General features: G+C 31.9%; 1 protein-coding gene across 2 annotated transcripts in view; it reads right to left on the bottom strand.

Moving 5' to 3' along the window:
* LOC127723719 (protein unc-45 homolog B-like) overlaps nucleotides 1-16,361 on the bottom strand; it is a 31,786-nt gene that overhangs the window by 13,702 nt on the left and 1,723 nt on the right. For both annotated transcript variants that reach the window (XM_052230468.1, XM_052230469.1), the window contains exons 2-13: nucleotides 15,754-15,955; nucleotides 14,915-15,090; nucleotides 12,021-12,110; nucleotides 11,056-11,223; nucleotides 8,866-9,073; nucleotides 8,166-8,333; nucleotides 6,908-7,082; nucleotides 6,167-6,236; nucleotides 4,481-4,573; nucleotides 3,615-3,749; nucleotides 2,023-2,117; nucleotides 1,309-1,450 (exon numbers count right to left, since the gene is read on the bottom strand). In XM_052230468.1, the coding sequence (XP_052086428.1) occupies nucleotides 1,309-1,450; nucleotides 2,023-2,117; nucleotides 3,615-3,749; nucleotides 4,481-4,573; nucleotides 6,167-6,236; nucleotides 6,908-7,082; nucleotides 8,166-8,333; nucleotides 8,866-9,073; nucleotides 11,056-11,223; nucleotides 12,021-12,110; nucleotides 14,915-15,090; nucleotides 15,754-15,955 (1,722 nt within the window). The remainder of the gene's footprint in view (nucleotides 1-1,308; nucleotides 1,451-2,022; nucleotides 2,118-3,614; nucleotides 3,750-4,480; nucleotides 4,574-6,166; nucleotides 6,237-6,907; nucleotides 7,083-8,165; nucleotides 8,334-8,865; nucleotides 9,074-11,055; nucleotides 11,224-12,020; nucleotides 12,111-14,914; nucleotides 15,091-15,753; nucleotides 15,956-16,361) is intronic.

Here is a 16,361-nt window from a genome sequence, read left to right as displayed (position 1 = left end):
AAAATCCGTTAAATAAGTATCACACAAATAATAATAAATTCACAGTACATAGTGGCTGCTTAGAAATATGTTGATGGGTATATTCTTGTCTAACTAAAAGGTACATAATAGACAGCTCATAAAAGAGTCTTCATTTATTATTTTGTACATAAATCAGGCCGTTAAGTTTTCCTGTTTGAATTGTTTTACATTTGTCATTTCGGTGGCCTTTTATAGCTGACTATGTGGTAGGGTTTTACTCATTGTAAAAGGCCGTACAGTGACCTATAGTTTGTAATTTCTGTGTCATTTGGTCTCTTTTGGAGAGTTGTCTCATTGCCAATCATACCAAATCTTCTTATTTTTATATTATCTACATAGATACCTTCATACTTTTCTTTTTGCCACAGAACCAGATGATGCTTATAGCTAGGAATAATCCTTATTGTTTGTTATCAACTTAAATTTAAATACCATAAAAGTTCATATTTGGTATTGTACTGGTCCACTTCTTGTTTGAAAAGATTGAAAAAAAGTTTGCAAGGTTGAGTGGTAATATTTATTATAGAGTTATCTCTCCTGGGTCAATTAATGAATCTGATCTAAATCATTATCAAGTCAAAATCTGCATTTCAACAAAAGGTCAAATCATTTTATATAATGACAGATTTAGGTGTAACCAAAAAAATAAGGAACTATTTGGTCTTTGGTCTTAAAATGACAATCAGAATGCAAAGTTTTGCAAAGATAAGATCAGTATTGAGATACTTAAGCAGCTTTTGAAAAAAATAAGTGTTACATTATTAAAATATAAATTCTATTTTAAAATGAAAGATACTGTTCCTTACTTCATCAATAAACTTATTTGGAGAAGAAAATAAGAAGAGAAAAGGAAACAAGAAGAAAGATTGAAGAAAAAATGGAAAAAAGAAGAAAACAAAAACAAAAAAAAACTTATTTGCCTTAGAAATAGACCATTATTAAAAACCTAAGGGCTATTCCATTAAAACGAATGTGGGAGGGTAGGAAGGGACTTTCAAAATATCGCTACAACCAAGAATCATTTTTAGACTATTTTGCATAATGGTAATAGACGCATACTGAAAAAAGACCCATGTCCCACATTCAATAATTAAACTTCCCTTCCTACCCTCCCACATACATTTTAATGGAATAGCCCTAAGGGATTTTAATGCTCAGGTATCATTAACAAATTCTTCTTTTGATATTGGCTTCTTATGTCATGTCTGCAAATTTTTCTGTTGTCCATCTCCTTATTTCTATGTTTCACATATTTGCCTTAGAAGTAGACCATTATTAAAAACTTACTGTAGTGACTTCTATAAGGGATTTCAATGCTGGGGTATCGTTAACCAATTCTTCTTTGATATCAGCATCTAAAGTCAGGTATGCTAATCCTTCTGTTGCCCATCTCCTAATTTCTATGTCCTTACTTGGATTAACTAAAAACCTAAAATGTCAACATAATTATAGAAATGAAAAGACATTTTAACAAGCCCAAACAATTAATATTGCACTGTTTGTTTGATGTTTACATTTACTCCTACTTCGTTCATTGACCTTTAAATCTATATAGGTGTGGTATGCATGGAGCCTTCTTATAGCTACTTATAATTCAAATTCTTCGATTTCTTTGGTTAGAGTACTCATGGAGCATTATGTTATTCATTGCTTATATACCACACACTTTGACAAGAGTCCAAACAACCCTTTTACCTGAAATTTCTGTTTGCTATGTATATGTTTTTGCAAGCAAATTTGAGCAGAAACTTTAAATCTACATTGACAATAAGATACTGACAAAAAAGATTTCATCACCTGATTAATGACACATGTACAATAGTACAATTTCCAAATCATTTATGAAAAATCCATAAAGCACCTGGATATATATTGCAAATTTAAAACAGCACGAATTAAGATTTTCTTGGTAAATCAAGAAAAAAAAGACGACACAAATAGTTCTGAGTTTACAGTAATCAATATTATATGGATTAGTGGATCTATACATAAATGACTTACTTTCTACAAACTTTGGCTAATGTCATTGTGGAACCTTCTGCTAGCTGTTTATCACTGGCATCAGACCCTCCCGCTGATCCTAATTTACATAAACCCTAAAAATAGAAAGAAAAATTTGTAAGGGTTCTGCGGAACCCAGTGTCTCGCCTACTTTTTCTGTTAATCGAAGGCTCAACAAAAATGAGGAAGTAAATCAATAAAAATATTCCTCTTGATACTATCTTTTGATTGTTAGAAGCTTCTGTCCAAGTTTGTTAAAAATCCAGGATAGTTTATGAATCTAATAAATGTTTAAAAACTTTAACTGCAGACTGAATGTAATGTTAACTGGAAGAAAACAAAAATTTCCTTCTAGATACTAGAATTTGATCATAAACAAGCTTCTGTCCAAGTTTGGTACAAATCCAAAATAGTATAAGAAAGTTATTAAAATTTTAAAAACTTGTGTTGTTTCCTGGCAGAAAATCTAAGTCCATTTAAAAATAAAATATGGAAAAAAATGGATTTATTTTTTTACAAAATTTCCTTCTAGATACTAGCTTTTGATCATAAACAAGCTTCTGTCCAAGTTTGGTACAAATCCAAAATAGTATAAGAAAGTTATTAAAATTTTAAAAACTTTAACCACAGAGTGAATGTGTTGTTTCCTGGCAGAAAATCTAAGTCCATTTAAAATTAAATAAGGAAAAAATGGATTTTTTTTTTTACAGAATTTACTTCTGGATACTATCTTATGATCATAAACAAACTTCTGTCCAAGTTTGGTAGAAACCCAGGACAGTTTAAGAAAGTAATTAAAATTTTAAAAACTTTAACCACAGAGTGAATGTAATATTTCCCGGCAGAAAAACTAAGTCCATTTATAAGTAAAATACAGAAAAAATGGAATTTTATTTTTACAAAATTTACTTCTGGATACTATCTTATGATCATAAACAAGCTTCTGTCCAAGTTTGGTAGAAATCCAGGATAGTTTAAGAAAGTTATTATAAAATTTCAAAAACTTTCACAGAATGAATATTTGTGGACGCCGTCGGCGTCGGCATCGGCGTCCACAAATATTCACTCTGTGGTTAAAGTTTTTGCCCACGCTGACGGAATGTAGGATCGCTATGGCTCGACAAAAACCAATGCAATAAAGTTTATTTCTAATCCACTGCAGCTACTGATATATTTGTTCAATTTAGAAAAAAAAAGTTTGATGATGGTTGTTTTTCATAGTTTCTACAATTTGGGAAAAAAAATGTAGTCACTTTTTTAGTATTGGAATCCTTATATAAGTTAAATTTCACATGAAAAAGATTATCAGTTGTCCTGTTTTCATTGTTATGTACATTGCAAACAAAAACATTACTTCACATAACAAATTGTCCTTGCATCAAAATTATTAAAGAGTATTTACAATATATTTTTTCAGAATAAATCAGACAGCCGTATGTTAGAAATAGATACAAATTATGAAATTTCTAGATAGCACATCTATTTTTTTTCTTGCACAAGGAAAAAAATCCAATTGCAAATGATATCATAAATCAAAATACCATAAATCCTTATTTTTTCCCCTTATATTTTGAGATGATCCTTAAACTTACCACAAGTGCACGAACTTTGACCTGGTCGTCTGCTTCTTTGATTAACTGTTGTAACAATGGTACAGCCTTCGCCAGTAGGCCAGTACACTTGTCCTTCTTTGAAGCAGAATGAACAATAGCTTCTACGGCTACTTGCTGAAAGTAAATCATAAATTACTCTCAGGGCTATTTCATTAAAATAGATGGGGGAGGGGAGGAAGTGACTTCCAAATCCCACTCTTACTAACATACTTTCTTGCTTGAGCAATTTTGCAAACATCAAATAGACATACAACAATAAAAGACCAACACGATTTCCAGAGCTTCCATTCCTACCCTGCAACATTTGTTTTATTGGAATAGTGATCTGCAAAATTGTTCTTTACCTAATTCATTGGTTTTTGGTTATTTTAATCAATGTGTGCTTTTCTTAATTACCTAGTTGATACTAGTTGTAATTCTATCTCATAAAATTTCTTCAGTATACTTTGGTTGTGCCATTGAGATGACATGAAGAAAACAAAATCATGTAAAATGAAATCATACAAAAAAAACAAAAATATTCATGCAGATTATTTTATAACCACAACAAACTTTGCTTACATATCGTCAAAAATAATTAGAAAAATAGAAAATAAAATTATCCTCATCATATGTTATATTACATTTCTCAATAATATCTTTATAAAACTTCAAATATTTAAAACCCTCCGTAAGAATATGTTGTATTGGATGAAAAGAATTTTTACTACTACCAAGATGTTTTTTCTCTCCAATACCACAAATATACATAAGTCCATACTTGATGTAAAAGATTATTGATTCCCTACCTAATTAAAAAAAACTGAGTTCAGGCCACAGCATACCCAGATGCACAGGCTACTTACCTGATGTAGCGGATTTTTACTGCTGGCTAAATGTAACATGATATCAGTTACACCTTCAAAACTCAGTATCACATTCCCTACTTCATATGGACCCTGTAAAACATTAAAAATATATACTTCATACATGTCATATGGACACAATAAACTTTAAAAATATATACTTCATATGGACCTATAAAACATTAAAAATTACTTTTAAACACAAAGGCTCTAACTTGTTAAAGTTTTTCATAACAAAAAATTCCTTGAAAAGACTATTTTTTCCAATGGCCTTGGAGTTGTCTTTCTTTGACATTATAACTTTGATTGCCAAACTCTTTTCTCTCCTTTTTAATCTTACATTTTTTTTGCTATAAAAACATGAAATGAAAGGTATTTGGTGAGGCACCTTCAATAATTGTAGGGAATAATCTATATTTTGATTCATACTTTATTTGGCCTTTTTAACTTTTTTTGATTCGAGCGTCACTGATGAGTCTTTTGTAGACGAAACACGCATCTGGCGCAAATACAAAATTTCAATCCTGGTATCTATGATAAGTTTATTCAAAAATCTTAAACATTGCGTGGTAAAACAAACAGATTTTTATCCACGAATATATTTATTTCTGAAATTGCACTAAGCTCAAAATGCACACATTTTCAATAATAGTTCAATACTTTAACCAAGTACCTTAATATTTCCTATATGAAACCTATAAAACAATTAAATAGAAGTATATTTTGTTCCTTAAGTTTGTAAAACAATACTTTCTATTTATGAACACCCACATCTGGGAAATCCTGTTTTTAATTTATTCCATGGCCTTTTGTTTGTGTACTTTTTAAGGACTATCAAAATATATATCGTTTCTGAGAACTTTTTTGATTTTTAAACAAGTCTATTGTTTTTGATAAAAAAAATAAAAAAATAATAATATATATATATACTATTTCAAGAATTAATTATAAATACTTGTAAAGGAATGTACCATAGCTTTAAATGACAATACATTTTGCACAACCAAACTTTCAAAGTCAACCTTAATTAAAATTCATATAATGTGAATTCATTTTTATTCGTAATTTACTTGGGAACTAAACATTAAAGCCTAACTTCTGAACACAGACTACTTGGGAATTCTGTTTGAAACAGACAACCTGTAAAAGCTACAAAAACAGGACAAAACTGATTTTATCTTAGATATAAGGTAAGTTTTCTGTTTTGATTGAAAGTAATGTAGGAGGAAGATGTTATGATGTTTTCCATGTCCTAAAAAACCAGGCAGATAAAGGAAAGGCTACCAAGTCTATATGTATGAATTCAGGGTTGTTTTTTAATAGTAGTCATATATAAATATACATAGTACCCAGAGAAGGCTCTTGAAAATGGGATACAACCTAAAGAGGCAATTATAGAATTATCTTACATTTTCATAATACAATTTCTTTTTTTAAACCTAACCATAATTCAGATTTAAGGGCCTTCCATGAGTTCCATGTATATTTTAATGGAACAGCCTTTAGGGGTTTGTCTGCCATTTAAAAAAAGTAAAACCTTTTGCCTTATTTTTTTACCATCACAACAATGGAGGAAAAAGTTTGACATAACAGACCATATCTAATTTTAGTAAAAACATCATAAAGCCAACTGGCATGAATTTGAGGTCAGTAAACTTAATGTTCTGGAAATCAAATTAACCTCACCTGTAATAAAGTAGATACTGCCTTAATGGCCTCAACTTTAGATTCATATAGGTCATCACTAAACAGTTCTCTGAAAAAGATATTCATACAAGGATAAGTAAAATGTATAAATATCTGCAATGGTTTTTCTATGGCAAAAATTGTGAGAAGATAGATTTTGCAAAAATAAGAATTTGTGCAATTTAAATTTTGATAGCAACATTTCATGAAACCACAACAATGAATCTCACATTTTTGACAAATATTCAACATGTTCAACAATGACAATAATAAAATTTTGCACTCTAGTGCTGGTTTGACTGAATCTTTTCTATATAAGTTGATAAAGCCACATCTTTGAAACTTTATGAAACAAACGAAAGTGCTAATAATCATTAGACAAAATTTTTCAAGGGTGGAGCTTATAAAATAACCATTTTAAGTTTTAGCCAGTAAAAAATATTTATTAATCTTTATACCTTTTGCAATACTCTTAAATTATGTGTGCATGTATCATAATTTTATTGGGGTGGGGGGGAGGGAGGGGGGGGGTTGAAATCTTGTTATAGTCTTTCAAAATTATACTGATTATTTGTTTGTATCCAAACTTATTTCATGTTATCTTAAAATTCAAGGTTTATGCTTAGAAAATCAAGAGTGGGGCTGAAAATTCAAGGAATGGAAGAACACTGCCCTTAAATAGCCTTGGGCAATCCCGAGGAAGCTCTTTCTTAATATTGAACTAGATATTGTAATATTTACTTGAAGAACTGGCTACATTTTTCTTTAAACAAATCTCTCTCCTTATCACTTCTAAGATCATCATAGATTTTGGACATACAAACAGAGGAATGCATCTTGGTGGAATCAGAGATAGTTAAGGTACATGTCTCATGCTGTTTAATGGCTGATGCCACTGCTAACAAACCATCCAATCCTAAAGAAAACAAATTGACATATTATGGATTTATAGATACTGATTATTGGGGATTGGTGGAAAATTTGTATTTTTCGCTGATACATGAATTTGATTTTATGGTTTTGACAAATTCTGTGCCCGTTTATTGTTAAAATTATATTCATGGTTTACATATGGCTACGAAATGATCATAAATCTACATGCCACAAATTATAATGAATACACCCTAGTTTTTTATATTTTCATCACAAACATATGCAGGTCTTTCAAAAGTAAACAGGTCGCAATTTTTGTCAGCAACTCTACTCACACTGTGCCTATGTCAAAATATTATTGAATGCAAGAAAAAGGCAAGTAGCCAATTACTTTGGTAGCTTGAAAATATTACATTTTGTGTACTTCAAAATCCTTAGATAGCCATGGATGTGTCCAAGTTTTGCAATGGAAGCGAATATGTAAGACCATACACCTGATAAACTTCCGAGACCTAAATTGGAGATGGAAATTTTTGTTGAAGTTTAAATTTCACACTTAAAGGTTGTATTAATTTAATAAGTTAACTATGAAAGTATCTTGATATCATGTTTTAACAATTGAAATGCAACTTTTCCAAAGTCACATAAGATATTTGAACCTAAGGTTTTTTAGCCTTAATTTTTTACAAGTGTCAAAGGCCTAAAAAAAATATGTGTGTTAATAGTACTCTAATGACCCTATTTTTTTTCTGTCAACCCTAGCTTTTATTTCACTGTAAATTAAGCAAGTCATATTTTCCTGGTATTGTTCTTGACAGTGATATTCTTTTTGTTCAACCGTTAGTTTTATGCAAGAAAATATCAGCATGTATTATGTAAAAACATATCTGACTGACAAAAACTTTGACAAATGGCCACTAACAGAAATATAGATAAATGCTATACCAGATTTGTTACAGAACCTGATAGGGCTATTTCTGAAATTACCAATCAAAAATTTAGTTTTTTTTTTTTAGTTTTGCTGACCTACCGACACTATTTTTTAAGCCGGTGACAGTAAACACACATATCTTGTTTGGGTCATAAGTATGAACTATCTTCATCATAATAATTGATTGGTACCTACCCTCTGTATCTAGGAATTTTCTTGTCCAGTGTAGTCCTGTTTCCCTGGTGATATATTTGATGATGAGTTCAATAACGTTATCTCGACCAGATGCTGAAACTTTGGCATTCTCAATCATCTTACTTAACATGGTAAACACATTGTCTGTAAGACTCTGTTGCTCCTCAGCTAAAAGTATATACTTTAAATTAAATTGTTTACATATTGCAATTTTTTATTTTGCCAAAAAATGTGACAGAATCACATTCGCAAAAATAAAAATTTGCATTCATAATTTCAGTAGTCATTAATTGATACCACTTTCCTTACCAAGTACAAAATGGACTTCTTAAATACAACTGATTTGCAAACTTCACATTAGAAAAAAGTAAATATATTATTCAGTGAACCATGATTTATTTATCATTTAATTACTTATTAATTCAGGGAAGCTTGACCAAATCAAATATCTATTCTTGTATGCAAGTTTTGCGAATATCCTTAATATCTTCTATAAAAGCTCTTATAAATAAAAAGTCAATATTATAAAAGAAAGAACTGGGAAGATTCACAGATCACAGATTCCAGCAGAATATAATTTTACAACAAGACTTCCATTTAACTCCATGTTTTGAAATGGGACACTATCAAAAAAATTTCAATCACAAAAAGGGGTGCAGCTTTCACATTCTGTAAAGAAGTTTGTAAAAGTTTTTCTTACTCATTTCAAATTTTGGCCATATGCAAGGATTCCCCTGCTTCCTTTCATCTTTATAGTGCTGCACCTTAGCTCTGTATAGCTCAAGATCAGTTAAGGCTACCAGTAGTTTCTCTAACAGAAATGTTGCTGAGGTTGAAACACGGTTATTTTTTTCTGCAATAAGGAAACCAATTCTCTTCAACTCTATCTGTTCAAATATTTGTTTGCTCTGAAATAATATGATCATGTTTTAGTAAAATTGAGAATGGAAATGGGGAATATGTTAAAGAGACAACAACCCGACCAAAGAGCAGACAACAGCCGAAGGCCACCTATGGGTCTTCAATGCAGCGAGAAAATCCCGCACCAGGAGGTGGTCCTCAGCTGGCCCCTAAATAAAATTGTGTGCTAGTTCAGTGAAAATAGACGTCACACTAAACTCCAAAACATATAAATGAACTAAAATTAAAAAAACATACTAGACTAACGAAGGCCAGAGGCTCCTAACTTGGGACAGATGCAAAAATGCGGCGGGGTTAAACATGTTTTGTGAGATCTCAACCCTCCCCCTATACCTCTATATGTCTGACAAAATTCCTTAATCACATGAATTTAGACAACAGTTGTTTACCAATCTTCTAATCTCAAAAATGTGATTGAGAACAAACAAAAACTGTCTGATGGAATTGCATGAACTCCAAAAGCAGGGGGACAGGCTGGATCAACAGGGTAAGTGCTTCCTGCTATGCATTAAGCACCTGTCATCAAAATTTACATTCACCCTGTTTCCCAAAGATTCATTCAATAACCAATTTTCAATTTTTACAAAGGGAAACTACTCCAAAGTTAAAAGATATGTATCTGGTCTGTATCACTTTCATGTGTGATAGAAATGACAAAAAAGAAATCTTGTTTTATGAATGGTTCAGATGAAAGCAACCCATGAAATTATCTGACAGTATATATATATATATATGTCTTCCAATGTGCAAAATCATGCTATTTCATTTATTTCTAATTAATTAGTCACTATCAATGTTCTAGGTAATTTTTTTGTCAATCAAATACTTGTTTTCCCTGACAAGTTAGGGCTATTCCATTAAAATGTATGTGGGAGGGTAGGAAGGGACTTTCAAAATATCCCTACAACCAAGAACCATTTTTTAGATAATTTTGCATAATGGTAATAGATGCATACTGGAAAAAGACCCATGACCCACATTCAATAATTAAACTTCCCTTCCTACCCTCCCACATACTTTAATGGAATAGCCCTTAAATGATATAACCTCAATTTTGCATTAAGTTAATAAGCTTGAAGTTAAAATTTAATACCAAATTTCAATAAATCATGTACATAGAGACAAAGGTCAAAGGGCACATCCCATAATAAACACAAAGATAAATGACAAAGGTCAAATCTTACAAAATTGCCTCTTTAATCCCATTTAGTTGAACATGCAAATGCTATCAGATGTTTTTCAAGGAAATATTTTCAGATTTTTTCCATGACATGTTTACATCTTATTAACTTGCAACTTAAATATTAACCAAAACTTGTCAGCCTGATACAATGCTGTCAAGTAATAAAATGATCAATAATTTAAATCTTTTTTTGCTTATGGCTAATGCAGAGCTTCTAGATAACTTGCCCTTTGCTTAGAAACCTGCATTAAAGTTCACAGAGCTGTCAAATATTAAACTTATTTACTGTTGAGTACCTTGCCTGAGACAATAAAATTAAGAACGGAAAATGGGAATGTATCAAAGCAACAACCTGACCAAATAGCAGAAAACAACCGAAGCCACCAATGGGTCTTCAACACAGCAAGAAAATCGCTTGTGTTTTAAGAGCTACAAATTAACCTACCCCCTGTTCTACTCAAGACAATCTAATGCCTTCAGAGCTGAAAAGTAATTAACCCTTGCTTTAGAACCCTGTGGCTCTTTTCAATTCAAAGTGTTTGTAAGCTATACTGAAATGTCATGACTTAGTATTTTTTCTATTAAGATTTTTGGTGAAAATGGTCCATGACTCTGACATGTAAATGTCCCCATAGCTGTTAATTAACTTAACCCATGTTTAGGACCCTGATTCTGACAAGTTAATATATAATCACAGCTACAAAGTAAATATAATTAATATTCTGACTAGAGCCTTGACTCAGAGAAGCATACACCTTTTTAGCTGCTAAGTAACTAATAACTTACTCTATCTTTTGAACCCTGGCTCAGACAAGCCAATGTCCTGAGAGATGCCTGTATTATGTCAGGGTCTCTTTCTTCTAATAACTGTTTTAGTTTAGCTACACCATTCTGTTCACTAATAAACTTTGCACCAGCTTCTTCTTTGGCTAACACCACTAAATTATTAGCTGCCTGTAAAAAGCATAACATGATTTAAAAGCTTTTAATAGATGATTGAAACGTTCAAATCACTTAAACTACAGGTGCCAAGGGATGTGGTGGGTAATTATAGCATTACCTGTCTGTGAGATGAAAATTGTAATAACCAATACATATGAAGGAAAATCCAAATTATGAGAAACTGCACCCCTACCCCAAATTAATGTGTGTTTAAATATAATCTATATTTAATATCCTGGTTCATAAAATGAAAAACATTTATATAGAAGTGAATACTTGAGTAAATGATTTTTTTATATATGTTTTGTATTTAATTTCACCTCTCATATCATTTAGGTGACTTAAAATTATACTACTTGTATTATGATACCATTCTGTAATAATGTATTTTTAGTTGCATTGTTTTCACGCTTTGTACATCTGTTTGGATGGAAGGATATACATTTTTTTCAACATTTAAAAAAATAAGTATTTCCTCTGCAGACTTTTCTCTGTACAAGGGTTGCTTACTTTGACAAGCACTGACAGCATCCACCAACCCTCTTGACATATAAAAATAAAATATATTTTTTACTTTTTTAGCATCTGGTTATCTTTTAAAACAATACTATATCCTCTTCAGAATATTCTCTGTGCAAGGGTTACTTACTTTGTCCATTTGGCATAAACCAATCCTATTGACATATAAAAATCAGGAACTTTTACTTTTTTTAGCACCTTGCTATCTTTTAAAACAAAATTATTCAAAATGTTATGTACTTGTAATTTTCCGCAAACCAATTAAGGAATTTATATTCCACAGTACTTACATTCAGCCTTTTCTCTTTTTCACAATTTGGGTCAAATGTAAAATTAAACATCTGAGCAACCTTTGAACTTGTGCTACTTTGTTCCTTGACCTGCAAAATCAATAGCAACAAGGTAATAATGGCTATAGTCTATATCTAATGTAATGGTATTTCACAAACAAAAAATCATCAACAAACGTGTTGTTTACACGTATATATTTTTGTTTTTCTTTGTTGATATATTTGTTTGTTTTTAAAGTGATTAATATTATGACACAATGTTGACTGCTGTACCCCTATTTTTGACATTTTTACCTATTATGTCTGTTTGTTTTCGTTATTTTTGTTATTTTACTTTTTATTACAATGTGGTTAGATACAAGGTACAGCAAATAGCATTACTGTTAACCACAATTTTTCACAGATATTTTATTAAATGTTCAGCCCTTTCTAACCAATTATGCAGTGATTTCCTAATTTTCTTGACGTATTTATAAAAGGGAAGATCCACATATTATTTTTTACTCACAAAAGTTATGAAAAATAAACTGTTGACACAAAGATATGTCTCGCCTATTGGCAGAAAATTCAGAAAAAGACAATCTGATGGGGAGCAACATTGCTTATTAATTCAAAGTCGCTGAACCATGACATAGAGGGCAGTGTGTCAAAATGATCCTCAAACTGAGATGTACTGATGGTAATGCAACTTTATAGAAAAAATCAATATCTATTGTAAGTAGTTCCTACCAAACTAACTTAAGAAGAAAATTTAGCATTGAAAGTTGGTAATCAATTGAAAGTCACTGGACCATGACCTACAGGGGCAGGACCTCGAAATAGTTCTGCTGATATGCACTGATAGTAATGCAACTTTATCCTGATAGACTATTTGGATAAAAATGTTGCCTAACAAAGTTAAGGTTGTGTTATATTTTCCTAGATTAATGGATTGAAACTTTTCCTTTAGGCTGATGGATTATAAAATTAACTTTCCCAATAAAATAGAATTTTATTATAAAATACCGTCTGTTAAATTGTAGGATTATTCCTTTTTTGCTGCAAAAATTTAATCTTTATATCAGGATAATACTTTTCAAAAGATTGTTAGGGTTGAGATCTCACAAAACATGTTTAACCCCCCCCCCCCCCCCCCCCCCCCCCCGCATTTTTGCGCCTGTCCCAAGTCAGGAACCTCTGGCCTATGTTAGTCTTGTATGTTTTTTTTAATTTTTGGCTCATTTATATGTTTCTGAGTTTAGTGCAACGTCCATTTTCACTGCACTAGTATACATTATTGTTTAGGGGCCAGCTGAAGCCTGCCTCGGGGTGCATCATTTTCTCGCTGTCTTGAAGACCCATTGGTGGCCTTGGGCTGTGTTCTGCTTATTGGTTGGGTTGTTGTCTCTTTGACACATTCCCCGTTTCCATTCTCAATTTTATTACAAAAACATTTTTAGTAGATAGGATTTATATCTTTCAATAATGGCTGTTGACTATGAATTTAACTTTGTCAAAATAGCATGTTGGGCTATGGGTAAGTCTTTCCTATATATTTTATTTTGTGCAAGTAAAAAATGCCTTTTTCAAGAAAGACTATAAAAAAGAAATAAATTTCCATGTGCATGTTTGAGGAATAACTTCATCAGGTATGTTCAAGATCAACTGTTTAGAAACATCTAGAATGTTTTTGAGCATAAAAACCAAAAGAGGGCTCCCACTTCATGTCACAAGGTCATATCTAATAAACTGCTTCGCTGAGCGCAGCTGGATACGCCCGCAGAGGTCCAACCCTGAACAGTTGGGGCAAAAATTGACACAATATTCAAGCTTGATACAGGTCTGAATTTGGATTGTAATTAAATATTTGACATATTATAGGTTTCTGAATAAATGTAGTCAAAGAACTTGAAATTGGTTAAATGAATTGAATTTATATTCAATTAAAGATTTCTTTCTGTTGTGCAATACACTGTGCTGTTGCGCAATACTAGTAAATCTGTTGTCAGACTATAAACAAATAAAGTTCAATAACTTCTCAATGTTATATTAGAAATTTATAAAAAAAACTAAAGGAGGTTATCTTAATAGATATAAATCAGTCATCAAAGTTTAATGAAAACTGCTCTAAGCACTTTAAGGATATTGTCCAAAAACTTGAAAATCACCCCTTTTTTTATGAATAAAATCTTGTAACTCGGAAACATAAAATCTAAAATTTATAAAAATCAAAAGGGAGCTTACAACAATAGATATAAACAATTTATCAAAGTTTCATAAAATATGCTGAAAGCATTTTTGAGTTATTGTCCGAAAACAGGAATATCCCCTTTTTGTAACAAATAAAACCCCATAAATCAGAAACGTATAGTCTAAAATTTATAAAAATCAAAAGGGAGCTCATGTCGATAGCATTAAACAATTCACCAAAGTTTCTTGCAAATTGGTGAAATTGTTTTTGAGTTGTTGTCCGAAAACTGGAAAATCCCCCCTTTTTTAATGAATAAAACTCCAAAATTTGGAAACGGTAAATTCCGAAATTGATAAAAAACGAAAGGGAGCTCATGTCCATAGATATAAACAATTCACCAAAGTTTCATGCATATTGGTAAAAGCGTTTTTTAGTTAATGTCCGACATGTTGACGAAGGACGGACAGACAGACGGACGGACGGTCAACGGTATACCATAATACGTCCCGTAAACGGGCGTATAAAAATTGCCTCAGGTCACCAAGTCCTTTCGAAGAAAATAAAACAGTTTTGAACAATGTTAAAGGTCACACAGGTCCTTTTAAATGAAACATAAATCGCAAGGTCCACCCTCAAGGTTGCAAGTTGGGTTTGCCCATGTTGGAGCCACCAAAACAGCCAAATTCATTGTCAACTTTGCATATTTTACATGTTTTAAGGTTACCTTCTCCTGAATAATAGGATTCAGTCTTTTCAATATAGGCTGTACTGCTGTATTTTTAGGATCAGACTTCATCAGGGCTGCAGCATCTTTGTAGGCCTCCTCTGCTTTGTTCAGCTTTTCATAAGCCTGACATCGTCTGTATAATGCTTTTGGATCATCAGGAACAATGTCTAAAGCTGAAGTAATAGATACAATACCTCACAGTTAACTGATGTTGTATACAATAAGTGATATTCCTCCTTTTTTCTCTCTAAAATCTTCTCCAAATTGGAAACATATTGATTTACAGGTATACTTTGTTTTTTACTTTTACAAAAGTACTTTGCTACTTCATTTTGCACACTTTTAGCCAAATAAGCTTTGTTTACATGGATCTGTTCTTTATCTGCCTTAATAATTGTTATTTCAAGGATAGAAATGTTTGCCTCCAAAGGTGTGTATCATAACCACAAAACAAGAAGGTCCTGAAAAGATCTTCGCAGCAGAAAGTACACGAATCAAGACAAAGCAGTGTCAAATCCTTAGGCCAAATAAAATAATATGGTTCCTGTATCATGTAGACAAAAAAATAGGGCAGGTAGTTAAGTCTGGAATTTTTTTATTTTACATTGAGTCTATGAGAGAGACATTCTGACTCTAACAGGGCTCATTGAAAAAAGACAAATGAATCTTCAGGGTAGGCTATATTTATGCCCAAAAAGTAGGGTAGGAAAACAAGAACCACACATATTTTTTTATTTGGCCTAAGTATTGAAGCATGGACAAAATGATGGATATTATCTGTATCTTAATCAGATTGTTAAAATCTCAAAATATTTCTATAGCCTTTCTCTACTCACATGCTGTGGCATCTTGGACCGCATCGGAAAATTTCTCCTTCTTAAGATGACAAGCTGCTCTGTTTTTGTAAATGATAGCTTTGTCTGTTTCCTTCAAGTCCCCAAGGTCTAACGCTTGTGTGTAACAAGAAATAGCGCTGTCTATATCACCTGACTTAAAATGCTTGTTCCCATCCTCACGTAAAAGCTGGGCAGAAGCCATCTATAAATAAATATAAATGTTTAAAAATAGTATGGTATTATCATTACAATTCAAAATATCACAAAAAGTTTACAATCTAATTAAAATTAAATCTCTGCTCTCACTCATTTATTTCATTCTTGGTTGCTGTGTGCACAGGCCCCAGCATTTAAATTAATGAATTGCTGGTGGTTAATGAAACCTATAGGCATTCAGCACTCTATGCATTTTTCATGGTGATTAGTTTTTATTGATGGAGAAAGCTGCAGTGCCACTGGCCTTTTGCAGGAAAACAGGAAATCCTAGTCAATCAAGATCAGTACCAAACACAACTTGCCAGGTGCAGGGTTCAAACTCCAACCTCAGTGTTGATAGGCTAGTGATTTCATAGATAAACTACTTAGATTACATAGACACAGGAGCCCCA

Source organism: Mytilus californianus, unplaced genomic scaffold, assembly GCF_021869535.1.
Source record: "Mytilus californianus isolate M0D057914Y unplaced genomic scaffold, xbMytCali1.0.p SCAF_13, whole genome shotgun sequence".
NCBI classification, from domain to species: domain Eukaryota; kingdom Metazoa; phylum Mollusca; class Bivalvia; order Mytilida; family Mytilidae; genus Mytilus; species Mytilus californianus.
This window is presented reverse-complemented; position numbering and strand designations above follow the sequence as displayed.